A 15089-nucleotide genomic window follows, 5' to 3' on the forward strand; every position below is an offset into this window, starting at 1 on the left:
GCTTCTCAGGTAAAAAAAACATTGCAATAAGTTTTCCCTCTTTGTCTTCCTGACACCCCACCCACTTGCACACACAAACACGTATACACGCACACTAAAGCGTGTGTGCTCTGCGAGGTGTTGTGTTATGAACCAGAACACTGGGCTGTGTGAGCGTACCAAGGTTCTGCGTTTTAGTCTGGACACTGTGCAGGCTCTAGACTGACCACTATTATCACAGCTGCAAGTTGCCTGTGAAATTTGTCTGCAATTCACCTGAATTAGAATCACTCAGGCGGCTTGCAGCACTAGTTCCCCTCAGCACACAGCCTAATGGTTTGTTTATTTTTAAGGTTTTGCTTCTAGCAAATCATTCCTTATCTGTCGTTGCCTTATTGTACCACTGGGTCACCCAAAGGAAGAGAGAAGCAAAAGAGGTGGTGTGAGAGATAGAAGGACAGGCAGATAGGCTACCTGTTGCTTCATTTGAAGGAAATTTCACTTTGTTCATTGATAACAAATTTTTAGATTTCTGAATTTATATTAACACCTATAACCATTTTATCAGAAGATATTGAAAGACACTGCATAAAAATTATCTCTTAGTATTTGTGTCTTTTATATATATACTTGAGAATCAAAATTATTTTTTTTTTTAATGAAAAAAATATATAAAAATTAAATGGGTTTATGCTTCAAACAAATATTTGCTAGTGGGCTAAGAAAAACAAGATTTTTACTCTAATAAAGATATTTTTCTTGTTCATAAACTCATCATAAACTCATTATTGTTAGTTTACACATTATCTCAGAAGGCTGAAAATCTTTATATATATATTTTTTGTTTGTTTGTTTTGTGAACTTAAATAGCTATTATGGTAAAAGGTCAGAATAAGACAAAGGTAAATGTCCATTAACAAAATTATGATACTTGTATATTATATTTCATCCAATCCATTTAAAAACTATTTACATTTCCCTAAAATGAGACTTTGATATTTCCAGTGTCATAGCATTTTCATAAACAATTAAATACAGACACAATGGTTTAGTGATTACAGTGGGCTACAAAAAAAAGGATATTTTGAAAGTGACTCGTCTGTATAAAAGCATAGCAAATGGTCCCTGACATTATAATTGTCCGGCATAATGGCCCCTGGAGATATCTGTCAACTCACTCTCTGGTGTAAAATGGTAAGGAATTCAAGTGGAGTGGTTGTTTTGTTCTCTGCCGATGTTCCTAAGAGCCATGACACGCGAAAAGAGCTGAAAGAGCACTCCCAATCTGTCTGTCACAGCCAGCTGCTTCTGTGTCCTATCTGCTACCACTTACTCAAACATGCAACAAATTTGCTTTTAATTGCAGGGATTCTGTTCTGCTTGTAAATAGTTTTGCTTTGACAGTTCATTTATTTTGTGTGATTGCTGCCATCTATTTATAGTTTTAATTCAGGGGAATGCATTGCATATGAATTCCTTGAGTCATCTATGCCCTACTCAGAGACAAAAACGCATTAAATATTATTGCCTGGTGGGGAAGTGTTTATTTATTCATAGACCCCATAAGTCTGCTTCATGCACGCTTGGCAAAGCAGATGGCATTTCCTAAGGATGAAATGGTGGAGTGTAATTGCTGCAAACCCAGACTTTTAGAACTCCTAATTCTGAATTCTGTTTGGGTTTAATTAAATCTCAGTAATCCAATGCTATGGATCTCATTTTGCCAGCAATTTCCCGAATATATATTTTTAATATATATAGAATAAGATAGAAAAGTCTAATTTCAGTAATACATTGGAAACAAAAAACATTTAAACACATTCGAATATATATATTTGATTAAATAATATATTTAATAAAATATAAGTATTTATTTAATGCATATTTTAACAAAAAGTTTAAACTCTCAGGATTTTGTAAATGTAGCCTAAATGTCTTTATAATTTTATAATATAAGTTATTCTTATGCTTTCCAAAACAACCTTTTTTTCTGTTACCTTTTACATTTTTTCTGTTTCATAAAGGTGTGCTGAAAAGTTCAGTATTTTAAAAGTAAATTCTACAGTACAGTGTCCTTTTAATAAAGAAAGATTTTTTTCGATGGTTGAAACATTAAATTGCTTTTTTTGCAGGCAAGACTCTATGAAATGTACCTATAGATAAACTATATATATATAAAAAAATAAACCTACCTTGGGATAGGAAATATTTACAGGAGTAAAAAGTGACAACTAGCCCCTGGGTCGCTTATAATGTTCAGAGCGCGCACTGGCCGCCTCAGGATTGCGGTAACAGCAGCATGTTTACTGGGCACTAGAGGGCAGATGATCCGCGGTGTTCCTGCAGGTGTTGTTGTCCAGTGTTTGATCACCGCAGACAGTAATTAGCGGCTCAGCTCTTCACGCTGGGCGCGATGGCATCAGTTGGTGACGATGCGCACTTCTCCATCTTCCCGCCATCAGAAGTCACGGTCCATTTCCGCTGCACAAACGCTCGCGGATGTTTTCCTGATTAAAGCGGGAGATAGAGCGCGTGTGGGCGGGATGAGCCGAGTCAAGTGCAGCCTGTCACTGATGATGCGGGGTAAGTGTTGAAATGATATTTACCCTGCAAAACAGAATGGATTTTTGTCCAGTGTACCAGAGCTAAATACTTAAAAATAAATAAATAAACTAAATGCTAACGACAGCGTATTTAATATTTTAAATTGGATTTCCCTCAAGGCGATTTATTAAAATAAGACAAATTGGTACTTGAGTTTACATGTTTTCTTATGTTTCAGGTTTTCATAGCCTATAATAATTCCATATTTATTTTATTCAAATGAGTCGTTTAGAATGACTGTAATAACATAATTCTGTTGTAACAATCTACCTCACTAGATTGGGTTGTGACACTAATGGAAACAGCTACATGCACAATATGAAGTTGTGTTAATCAGATTTCTTTGTTCAAAATAATTATTCCTTCCCCCATTACCACAACTACCACTTTATTTTTAACGTTTTGATTCAGAATAGGCATATAGGGCACATTTTAATTCAAAACATCAAATGCAACTGGAAACAAATGCAGAATACATAAAACATATTCTAATAAACTGTTGTTATTGGAGGTATTATTAAACAAGATAACCTCCTTTTTAAATGATACCAGACATTTAACATCCATAAACATGATCACAAATCAAATTATAATCCATATATAATTTTACGGTCATTTTATTCGAATTTATATCCCATATCATCTTATTTTAAAAAGCATGTATTTTAACAGTGTATTGTTTATTTGTAATTATGGCTGAATCACATTATATTGGGCTGAAGACATGTTAAAGATTGATTCTCACCACAAGATCGGCACGTTAAAAAGCACCTTCAGTGTTTGTGTTGTTTTATTTATTCATTTATTTCAGCACATACATATTTAATTAAAAACTTCTTAAACATCAAGTAGAAATGTTCTCTTAAATCTGTCAAATCAAAAAGCTCAAATTTGGTTTTAAGTCTCTATTTATATTGAACCAAATCTGTAAAGAACGAGAGGTGTGATAATATTGGCTTTGTGTGACGATGTGAAAGCACCAGAGCCAGACACAAGACTCTAAACCAGCCACAGTTTCCGCAAATTCTCCAATTTTGTCTAAAGAAAGAACTCAATTATTTACACTCCGGGAAGTTAAAGGTCAGGCAACAGAGGTTGGAGAATGAGCACCTTGCGTCTGCTGCGTGCTCTGAGGTGGAGAATGTGACATGGGTGATTTCTGCCATACACCCTTTTGGTGTTAAATGAGATCTGACCTGGGCAAGGGTTCACTATTAGCTGCAGAATCAGAAAGCACACACCGGCCTTGGCTGTTTCTATTTTATATTAATAACTTTTTAGGCTTTTTTGCAGTTGTTGTTGTCATCATCCAGCATTTGTGTAACTGAAGTGAAATACCACTGATAAATAAATATCAGATCTCTCAGAATCAAATACTTCCAAAAACAGATGCCTGTCTCCTTGTGAGAACTTCAAAACTCATCTGAAACAGAACGCCTGTCAGTGCTCTGATAATTATTTAGATATGCTGCATACTTGTGGCTGAAATGCTTCCTTTTAAACGCTCCACTTTAAACTGACCAAAATTGAGCGAAGAATAATCCCTGTCAGTTGTAGTGGTCTGCCTCCCATCAGGCTGGAAAAGCTTTAATACGACTGCACCACATTCATTTCTGTAACATAAACGAACTCGATTCATTCTCCCTTAGCCCAAGAGTGCAACTTAGCTGAATTTAACTGAGGCATTACTGCCGACGGGCATGTGACCACATAATTTCTCCCCGAAATGCCCCACACTTCCTCTCTGTGTTATCATTATGCCTCTCAAATGGGCACTTGAAAGCCTCGGCTATTCTGAGGCCGAAGCGCTGAACTCTGGAACTGTTTGCACTGATTGGGCTTTTTCCAAATGAGGCCATGGTCTATATCAGGCCCGTTTGACGACATAACAAGCCTGTTAATATTGGAAGGAAATGCTGGGGGTCACAGAGCTCACAGCCGTTTGACCTTCAGGGATCAGAGGGCAGAGAACCAAGGGGTGGCACATGGCAGAAAGAGAGCCCTAATGATTTAGATATCTGCTACACACTCAGCAGAAAGCCAATCTCCTCTTATTAACCATCTGGCCTTAGAGAGTCTAGTGTCTGTCTGCTAAATAATAAACCAACTTTGTGGAGAGTGGGGGCAATTTTAAAGTGCATTTGAATCGGCATCACCAAAACGATGCATGACCCCATCGGTGTGTGGTACAATGACGATTCATATTCATTCTGTTTAAAGGCCTATAGTTGGTATACAGTAGGTGGTGGAGGGAATGTCAGATATTACGGAAGATTATAGAGTCTTTTGGACACGTTTGTTTATTTGCCTTGCGCTCAAAGCACTCCTGCAGTAAAGGAAGGTGCTCAGCCTTTGTGGCTTCTGACAATGAGGGCCGTCATAGAAGCCTCTCTCTTGAGATGGATTAAGTGAGCATTTACTACAGGTTGGTTGAAACTGCCATTCCTACTTGCCAATGCATGGAGTGGTACTCAGTTTCATCTAAATAATTTTGTGCGCATGAGTCTTACAAAACCGTGTCCTTGGAAAACACTTTCAAAAGCAATTTCCGTCTTGTACTACTGCATGTAAACAGAGTAATTGTATTTGGGAAACTCCCAGCGCCAGCTGTACACAATCCTTGCACAAGGTATTTTTTTTTTTTGCAGGGCACCGGGGGCAGAATGGGATTACAGTTTTAATTTCATGTATGATTATGATATCAAAAATGTTAAGCAGAATATGTGTTTTATTAGATCTGGGGACAGACGGTGAAATATCATTGTGTTAAAACTATAAATATGATAATACAGACTTTTTTGATAAGTGGAAATGTATGATCTACTAAATACTAGTTTTTTTTCAAGTTAACTTGCGGGTCAAACCGTTGTTATTTGGGGACATTGACTCTACTCTTAAGTTACAGCCCAAGTGTTTCCTTATGCTCATTGGGGTTGCTTACATAGAAAATGGCTGGTTTCATATGTATGGTAAAAGACCAGATGTTTGCATTTGTGAGCCTCAACCCTAAATTTGTTGCATCTGGCGCTGGGCTTCTCTGTTTATGCCAAACTGAGAGGTTGCGATTATGGATGTTTATTCACGTCACAAGGATTTGATCACACTACAGTGTGAAACACTTCACAGCCGCTTATGTGAATGGGGGTCACGGAGAGTTTAAAGACCTGATGGGAAAAGCTTATTGGTTAATGGAGGCATAGATATGCCCATTCATAAAATTCTGGCACAAAGTCTGCAACATTTTCAACTTTTTTTTTTCTTCCCAAAGTATCTTTTGCAGGTGGATTATTCCACTCTGTGAGACCCACTTATATAATCAGTTCTAGTACCCACACTTATGACCTCACAACTAGTCAAACAGCCTCATAGCTAGTCATGTCAGCTCATTTAGTTTTAACCTATTTGTGTCATTAGTGGTTATTGTACAGCAGGGGTCTTCAAAAGACAGAGAATACAACTGTTGGAATTTAACCCTGACCTATTAAAACATGCATATAGTCCCCCATATTAATATATATTATATATACAAGTATGTTTCTGAAAATTTTATTTTTACGAAGGCTGCATTATTAAACAGTAATATTGTGAAATATATTACAATTTAAATTAAATATTGTAATATATATATATATATATATATATATATATATATATATATATATATATATATATATATATATATAAACATTCTTGTAATGGCAAAGCTGAATTTCCAGCATCATTACTCCAGTTGAAAAAAACAATACTGTATTTATTCAAAATTATAATCTGTTGTAACATTATAAATGTCTTTACTCTCACTTTTGATCAATTTAATGCATCTTTGTTGAATATAAGTATTTTTAATCTCTTAAAAAAAAAAAATTCTTACTTTCATATACTGTGCTATCCTCATAGACACACAGACATAAAACAGAAAGTCGCTAAAGGATTTCTTCAGGGGCATCCCTGGGATCTTGCTCCCCTCTGCACAATCTTCTTGAACCATGAGGAATGTTACTTCTAAGACCCTACACAGTGAGGCTGAAGACCATCAATAATCCACAGCGGTGCCTGCATCACTGTAAGGCCACACAGAGACATGACTTACTCAAACATTCCAATGCAATTAAAGCATCTTCTGCATGGCACGTTTCACTGAACCACTGGGGGCTTGTTAATAAGACCGCAGGGCTTTTACTGAAATCACAGTGAGAGGCGGGCAGTCCGTTCACATCTGTGACTGCTACACCACATATAATCACCATGAGATAAGCTCAAATATGACACTGAGCAGATCCCACCTGGACTCCCCTGACACTGCAATTATGAAACCACTTGCCCTATAATTAATTCCTAATGGACCCAGAAATGATTTTAAGCCCAGTGACAGTGCTGTTAAACAGGTATAGACCTAAAGTGAAAATGCTCCATAAAACAAAAAGAACGTCTCCTAAGCATTAGTAGGTTTGTAGATCTTGTCCTAAATAAGCATGAAATATCATATAAATACTGTAACATCAAATAATTATTTGATTACCTGTACCGTTTCATCAGAACCCATCAAATACTTAACACAAATCATCAATGTCCACTGAAAATTGACAATGAATGATTTTGTTCTTTTTCTCAACATAGCCAACATGCCTGTTCGGGTTTTTTTTTTTTTTTTTGCTCTGATTTTTTGGTGACGGGAATGTCCTGCATTGCTTTATCCATCTGCCATCCACAAGCTGAACAATAACACACACACTGAGGACATCGGACAGATGTCTCTGTGGATGAAGAATATATTTTAAATGTAAGTACCGTCTTATTCATTTTTTTTTCAAATCTATTTAACAGTACATATTGAAATACTACCAGCCGAACACAATTCATCTTAAAAAAGTTTTCTAAAGGCTTACAGTATGTTTAAATCATTCAAGTTAGTTTTGTTGAATTAAAATAATTAAAACACAAATGTGAATTTATTAAGAAGTTTTTTTTTTTTTTTCAAGTTGGACCAGATACCAAAGAAAACAAAAATCTGTAATCTATGAAAATGTTCAAATTTTTGGTCAATTTAATACTATTCCCAAATGTGTATAGTAGTAGCAATAAAATAAATGCATACATAAACAATTGACAAGTTTGACTGTTAATGTAAGATTTAATTAAAATACATGGGAAATAAAATCACAGTTTATTTATTAATTGGTTTAAACAGCATTAAAATATATTTGTCCACAGAACCCGTGAATGAAGATATTAGGGTTCTTTGTCAATGTTCTATATTAAATAATTTTTGTAATGATATATTTAATCTTCCAAATCAGTCATACTAAATCTTTTTAAAATGGCACCTCTTTTTCTGATGTTAACTAACTGCTAAAACAATGTTTGCTAAACACTGCTGTGCACAGCCAAACAAACTGGTGGCAGGAACAAGTTAGGCCTGATATACAGGCCTCTTCTGCAATTCCTCTTAGAGATAAACATCATTAATATGCTACAAAGTACTTAGGGGGGACATTGGTGCTACTTTGCTTGGGGGGTTTGGTTTACCGTGAGGCAATGAGTTGTGGTGTTTTCTGCGCTGTGTGTGATACATGGCAGATGTCGATGACAAAATCTACATTTTCATGTTGAGAGTGGAAGCCTGCCACATACTCCAACAATAACAAATACCTACTCAAATATGGTTTTATCCTAAATTATTTGAAATGTATGTCATACCGTTACGATTTATTTGGGATTGTGTGTAACGTCGAAGACCAAAGGAAAGAAATAAAGGCAAAAGTAAACATGAAAAAATGTTGAAATTGGTTTTTAGGCCACATTTGTACAGTAATTGTTTGCTTATGGACAAATGTTTTTGAACTAGGTTAACATTTTTCTGCATTTCCTCTCCAAATGAGCTCAAAAAAACCCATCAGTGACAAACCTTCTTCTTTTGTTTATGCAGCAATTGTCGTACTACACATTCCAGAGCATGAACTCATAGAAATCACATTTATTTTGATCAGTAAAAAATCCTAACTGGTGTCATGAATTGAGCAGATGTACCGGTCAACCCTTTCCGCTGGGAAGCAACAGACGTATTTTCTGGGATGTCTATCTCCACCTGGTGGCTCTCTGCATGTTCACCTCCAATCCTCATAAATCAAGGCAAGAAGAGAGCTAAGATGTTGAAAATAAGAACAATTGGAAGCCACTAGGAAATAAAGAAAAAACAGAGAGACACGATTTACACACAGAGCTAAAGATAGCATAAGAGGAATATTATTCTACACACATCCTCTTAAACATATGAACCATGTTGCAAATAATACTATATTTGAACTATATGAACATGGATAGAGTATTAACAGTGTTGCCCTTGGCCTGGTTCATGTTAATGATTTGGCTGGAGCCGCTGGTGTTTTGGCTTTAGTTGTGTATTAATGAACAAAAGCAAAAAGTGCAGCTTGGCTCCCAGTGGACAATGTGGTTCTAAATAGGGGGATTGTGTGCAAGTTGAGAGTTTCTCCAGGGCATCAGACCTGAGTGGTACAGTAGCATGAGCCCATTTAAAAGTAATTACCACAGCATGTTCCAGAGAACGTGTGTAGCCCTGCCATTCCACATGAATGGTGGAAGAACATGTTACCAAAACTGACTTTTGTGTGCCGTTATGGCATGGGAACAGACTTAAATACATAATGAGCGACTCACTGCATTTAGAAAAACAAATTATGCATGGGACAATAAAGCCTAATACAAAATGTTAAAAATAAACAGCAAGACATATGACATATAGACATTAATAAAAAATAACAATAAAAAAAAAAAGTATCTTTATGAGTCAGAAAAACAGTGCACTACTACTAAAGTATCATTCACTGCCTTGAAACAGTGGATGCATTTAATAGTTTGAACATATAAAAATAAACCACAACAAAGCAACACACATTTTGTACAAATAAAAACCTGAAATAGTTCCATTGACAGATTCTGAGTGTTTCGGTTCGGAAAGGTGGATACAAGATTTACATTGGTAACTAAAACACTGCAAATAATGAGCACAGTAAACCTTGTTAAGAATGTATATGCTCTATTACCAAAATAAAACTTGTGGCATGATGGTATGGATCTTTAAAATAGCTGCTTAATAATAATGTAACATTTCATATTGATGAGCAGTTGCACTTGATTTGATGAAAACAATAAAGACGAAAAAAAAAAAAAAAAAACTATCGCCCAAAGTTAATGATAGAAGTGTCCTAAGGGGCTCACAGACTGATAAAATATTTCAAACAAAACCTCTTAAGAATTATACAAGTATAAAAGGCTACAAACTTACATCACTGACACATAAAACACTTCACAAGGTGCTAGTAAAATAACTTTAAAATACATCAGGGGTATTTTAGCTCAAATGCCAAGCTGGTCGTAGAAACTGTGATTTTTTTTCTTCTTCTCCGTCATAAATGAATAATAATACACTTGTTTTTCTGCATGTAAGGCCATATGAGAATAAATGTTACACTGTTTACTTTGTTCTCCAGGCAACACCTTTTGTCTAATGTAACAGAATGAAATGAAAACGATGGTTAAAAAAAGTTCAGCTATTGTGTATCTAACAAAAAGTTTAAAAGGTGATGATTATTTCTATATCTTTATATATATATTTTTGTCTGTAATTAGCAAAAACTAGTAAAAATGTATAATGAAGTATTAAGGAAAAAAGGATACAAAAAGTAGTCATTTAAAAGCTATATACAGGCTACATTCTACATACTGTACTGTGAAGCAAATGCATATTTCATTCTAGGGTAATTGGTGCTGCCTGTGAAACAAACAGAAGAGAGAAAGTATCCCCATGTAGTGAAATGTCAAGGATGAGGCTTATCATCAGTGCTAGAGATCTCATTCATGTAGTGTTGCATTATGTTTGGCGAGTGTTTTGTATCATAAAATAGAACCGTAATAAGAGCTACATTGTCAAACAATAAAAAAACAGCATGACATAAAACTGATTGTAGTATCAATTTCTAAAAACAATAAAAATATATAAATAACATTTTAAAAGATGTGCTAACAATTCAGTCAAAGTTTAGCATGACTTTTTTTTTCATGTGATACACTGATTTTCTAGACCAACAGGGAAATTGTCGAAATTATCGATATGCATGTTTAATGATTTGACGAAATATAGACTGACAGTTTTTCCCAACAAAAAAAAATATTTTTAAAATATTAAAAGCTGTCATTTTAGAATAGCTGTTAAGATATACAAAACTACTAAAAATTGAGTTCATATTTGTGCTTCACTGAAGATTTGCAAGTGCCTCCTGGCTTCAAACTACCTATGACATGTACAATTATATTAGGTCAATAAATATTATCTGTGATAGTGCTTAGCAAACAGAAAAGTACTTTTTCAGCTGTCATGTGTAGGTAATGCATATAAAGTAAATTCCAAATGAGGGAATTTAAAATCACCCGCCAGTTGTGAAATTCGTCAAGTCTTCAGTATACTTGTTAAAAAATAAAAAAAGACAATGATAAGCCACATCCAAAAAGCAGTAATGAATTTCTTGTTTGCAACCTTCCACCAACCCTTTCCCCTCCTCAAAACAATGCATGCAAACGGAATACATGCAAGGGATACTTTCTTTATCTTGGAATGACTGCTATGTACTGTATCTTAGAATATATTAGCAACCCCTGATAAACTGATAGCCGTAGTAAAACAAGACAAATTCTTCTTACAAAATATTAATAGCAGGTATTCTGTACATTTTTAATATCTGAAAATTATAAAGTAAAAGAAAAGGCAAAAACCTATCTGAGCTATGTTCTTCTTAGAAATTTAAAACTTGTGGGATCCTGTTGGCATTCCCGTCTGTTTCTGTCCTTATGCTCTCATCCCAGCTCATCGAGGGAGGGAGGAATCAGTCCTCGGGTCCAATAACATCAGGAGAACGCCTGAGTCGCCCATTGTCCACGTTACAGCAGGAGCTTGCCGTTGCGATGAATCTTTAAGATTTTTCCAAGTCTCTGTTTGGCCGTTGCCATTCCTTTCTTTAGCCGCTTGGCTGTGGGCAAGACAAAGCGAAATGGTTAGCATATGCAACAACAACATTGTAACTTTGATCACTGCAATGCATTATTAAGCCAAAGCTGTGTCAATAAATTCTTAAAGATCCAGAAACTGCAACTGTTATACTGGCCAGCGCAACAAAGAAACCTTTAAACATTAATTAATACTCATCAAAAAAAAAAAAGAAAGCCCTATTTATGTTATAAAATCACCTTTGGAGTCCGTCGAGTTCCCACGTTCGACTTTCGCTGGCGGGACAGATAAGGTGTTCTGAGATGACGATGATGATGAAGGCCGTCTCTGGCTGAGGAAGACTCCGGGGGCCATGGGTTGCGAGCTGCCGGCGGTCTTGCTCGTTCCAGTGCTGTATTCATGGTTGCCCTGGTTGGTCTCAGATTCCGGGGTGGGTTCTGGAGAGCTGCTGTCCTGAGAGAGTTTGTGAGGCTCCTCTACAGCCATGGGCTTCTTTTTGGTACTCTTTTTCTTCTTCTTGATCTTCTGCTCCTCCTGTAGCAAGAACTAGTTAGTAGGGTCATTTAGCTAAATCAGTCTTACAGCTGTTTCTATAAAAATGGAAGCTATTAGAAAGGACTTAGAATGTATTTTACTTTTATTACACTCAAGCTGCATAAAACCTGATGATCATGTATTCCAGCATGATCCAAAAAACCATCTTGTGCTCAAAGGAGTTCACATCAACAAAATCATAATCTAATTTTTCAAAATCATACAACAATATATTCACAATGTGGTCTCAACAATTTGGACCCCACTGTAAATGAATGCCATGGTACAACGCAGATACAGCATTCACAAAATTGTAATTAAATTAATTGTCAATCGCTGTATGATTGTGGAAAAATTTGCCCACTCACGGGAAAGCTGTGACCTCTCTCAATGTTCAAATACCACTACAACCTGAACAGATGCTCCATCTAGCAGCTTATTTGAGTTTACACAGCCATACTTGTTTGGTAATATGCATTTACGTGATGAAGGTATAGCTAGTTAACAAACTGTAGGCTGTAGTAACGGTCTAACTCCACAATTAAGTACTGCACAGTTAACAGTCTTTGTCAGCAATAAATTTCTAACATTTAATATGTGTTTATAAACTAGAAATAGAAATGTTTTCAAAGACCTTTCTGCCTATAATTTCTGTAAATTCATGGGAACACTAATAATAGGTGCAGACAGTCTTAATATAACTCTATACTGACAGATTAAATGCCCTTGTAAATATCAGTTATTGCACTGAATAAACTGAAGAACAAAGCTTTAACCTGATGAGACAATTTAGCTGCCGCAGCTGCCAATCCTGTCTCTATGGATGCCACTCGTGCCCCCTCCCGAGCTGGTCTCTCCTGTCGTGGTACAGTAGGCCCAACTCGTGCTGCAACAGTATGAATATAATCCCATGTGATTACATTTTTATAGTCCGATTCCCAGCTGAAACTGTAGACTTTGCACTACCTGTTGGACTATATGGAGTGTCATCTGTATTTTTCCTTTTTTTGGATCTTGATTTGAAAATGGGGCTGTCTTCCTCAGATTCCAGAGACGGATAAACTGGGGGGATGGGGGAGAAACATAATCATCATTTAACACCATATCAGCATCTATAGGCTTGTTCACACCGGGATGAATATCGCCCATGATTATCGCAGATGTTAAGCGCCTTGTGACTAAACAAACGTGCAAAACGTGAGGCGTAAAAGCATCATTTTTTTTTTTAAAGCCTCAGGCTCGTTTTTTTGGTTGGATGCATTATGTTAAAAACTGTCTGAGACTGGCGCTTTTGTTCAGTGCCTGAATCTGCTAAAGTTAAAGTAAAACACGACTTGGTGTCACTCAAGCACAAAACGGTCTTACCAAGCACACTTGATACCTAATGACAAAGAGGAAGTAAATAGACCAAGAAGATGCATCGAGGCAAGATGAATTTAGAGCTGCTGGTCTCATTGGTGTCTGAACATAACAAAAATCCCAATAAGATGGAGTTGTTATGGAGAGGAATTGCAGATCAAATAGGATTCGATGTGTACCATTGTATTTCTGTTTTTCATTAAGCGCCATCTAATGAAAGGGAGGGAATTTGCATGTTCACTCAGCTCATTGCCAACGAAAATCGTTTGGGTATGTACACAAAATACGCGTCGAAAAACGTCAGGGATAACCGTGCGTGATAACTGTGCACGATAATCGGCCCCGGTGTGTACAAGGCTTAAGGCTATATTCATTATAAAATCAACCCCCGGTTTCACAGACAAGGCTCAAGCCTAGTCCTAGACTAAATGCAAATCTGAGTTGTTTCAACTGAAAGAAACTTGCACTAACTGATCTTAAAACAGTCCAGTGCCTTTGCTTTGTCTTAAGATGAACACTAGTACTGCTTATTTCTTAGGCATGTTTATAAAAATTGCTTAAATGTCCTAATTGAACTATGGCTTAATCCTAGGCTTAGGCTAAGCCCTGTCTATGAAACCGGGCCCAAGAGTATTAAATTCTAAATAATCATAACAACAATACTTCAACAAATTGTAAACAATAATTTAACAATATTATCTCTATAAAAAAATAAATAAAAATGCATGATTACAAAAAGTAAAAGTTTGCTAATTCTATAGAAGCCACCATTTTCATTAATTTTGCAATGTATTCTCTTTTTGGAACGCCATAAGTTTAACGTCGCTAAAGAAAGCAATGTAAATGTGCAATGTTGAAAAACATTCATTTTAAACACATAGCTTGTACATAAAAAACCACCCTCTTTTTGCACTCCATAAACTACAGTTGTAAGTATTTTCTCATTGGACAGGATGTTAGCGTGACACAGATGCACGGCAGCTGTTCCTTGCCCTGCCTTGGCCTGCATGCACCTAGCTTCTTTGAACTCAACTACTCAGGAACACGCAATTTCCAACAATTAAATTATCAAGACAAAGAAAAAAATGTTTACAGAAAGGAGGAATGCTCGTGTGTTTGATAAAACTCTCTCTTAGTGTGAGTCCAAATGGGAATGTGCGTGCTAGTAATGACTAATTAGGGTATCAGATCAAAAAGCATTTAAAACAACAGTTTAAAACTCATGATAATGGATTATTAACAGGCTACTAATGGTCTTGCTGTTCTTGGAAGGGGTTCACAAAAGCTATAAAAGAGACTCAGAAAGGAGAGATTGAAAAGTTCTAGCTGAGAGTAAAAACGCATGTCACTTTGCAGTGAATGAAAACCCTTAAGTCAAAATTAAACCCTAATCAGAACGTTGATAGAGCAGTTTTACACTGTTTGGCTTTGCTCTAAGAGCACCTGGGCAATTCCAAATTATCATGAAACATCCTTGACAAATAGTCTCAGAGGAACTAATTGGTCTTGATAATAGTGCAAACAAGCTATCCAAGATGAAGGTACGAGAGAATTGCAATCTGTTCTCCAAATGGGTTCTTAAAGGGATAGTTCA

General features: G+C 36.1%; 1 protein-coding gene across 2 annotated transcripts in view; it reads right to left on the bottom strand.

Moving 5' to 3' along the window:
• Positions 1–10999: 10999 nt before the first annotated feature.
• LOC132119541 (lysine-specific demethylase phf2-like) overlaps positions 11000–15089 on the bottom strand; it is a 28414-nt gene continuing 24324 nt past the window's right edge. For both annotated transcript variants that reach the window (XM_059529597.1, XM_059529596.1), the window contains exons 19-22: positions 13103–13198; positions 12913–13022; positions 11842–12136; positions 11000–11624 (exon numbers count right to left, since the gene is read on the bottom strand). In XM_059529597.1, the coding sequence (XP_059385580.1) occupies positions 11536–11624; positions 11842–12136; positions 12913–13022; positions 13103–13198 (590 nt within the window). In that variant the 3' untranslated portion in view covers positions 11000–11535. The remainder of the gene's footprint in view (positions 11625–11841; positions 12137–12912; positions 13023–13102; positions 13199–15089) is intronic.

The sequence above is a fragment of the Carassius carassius genome, chromosome 38 (assembly GCF_963082965.1).
Source record: "Carassius carassius chromosome 38, fCarCar2.1, whole genome shotgun sequence".
NCBI classification, from domain to species: domain Eukaryota; kingdom Metazoa; phylum Chordata; class Actinopteri; order Cypriniformes; family Cyprinidae; genus Carassius; species Carassius carassius.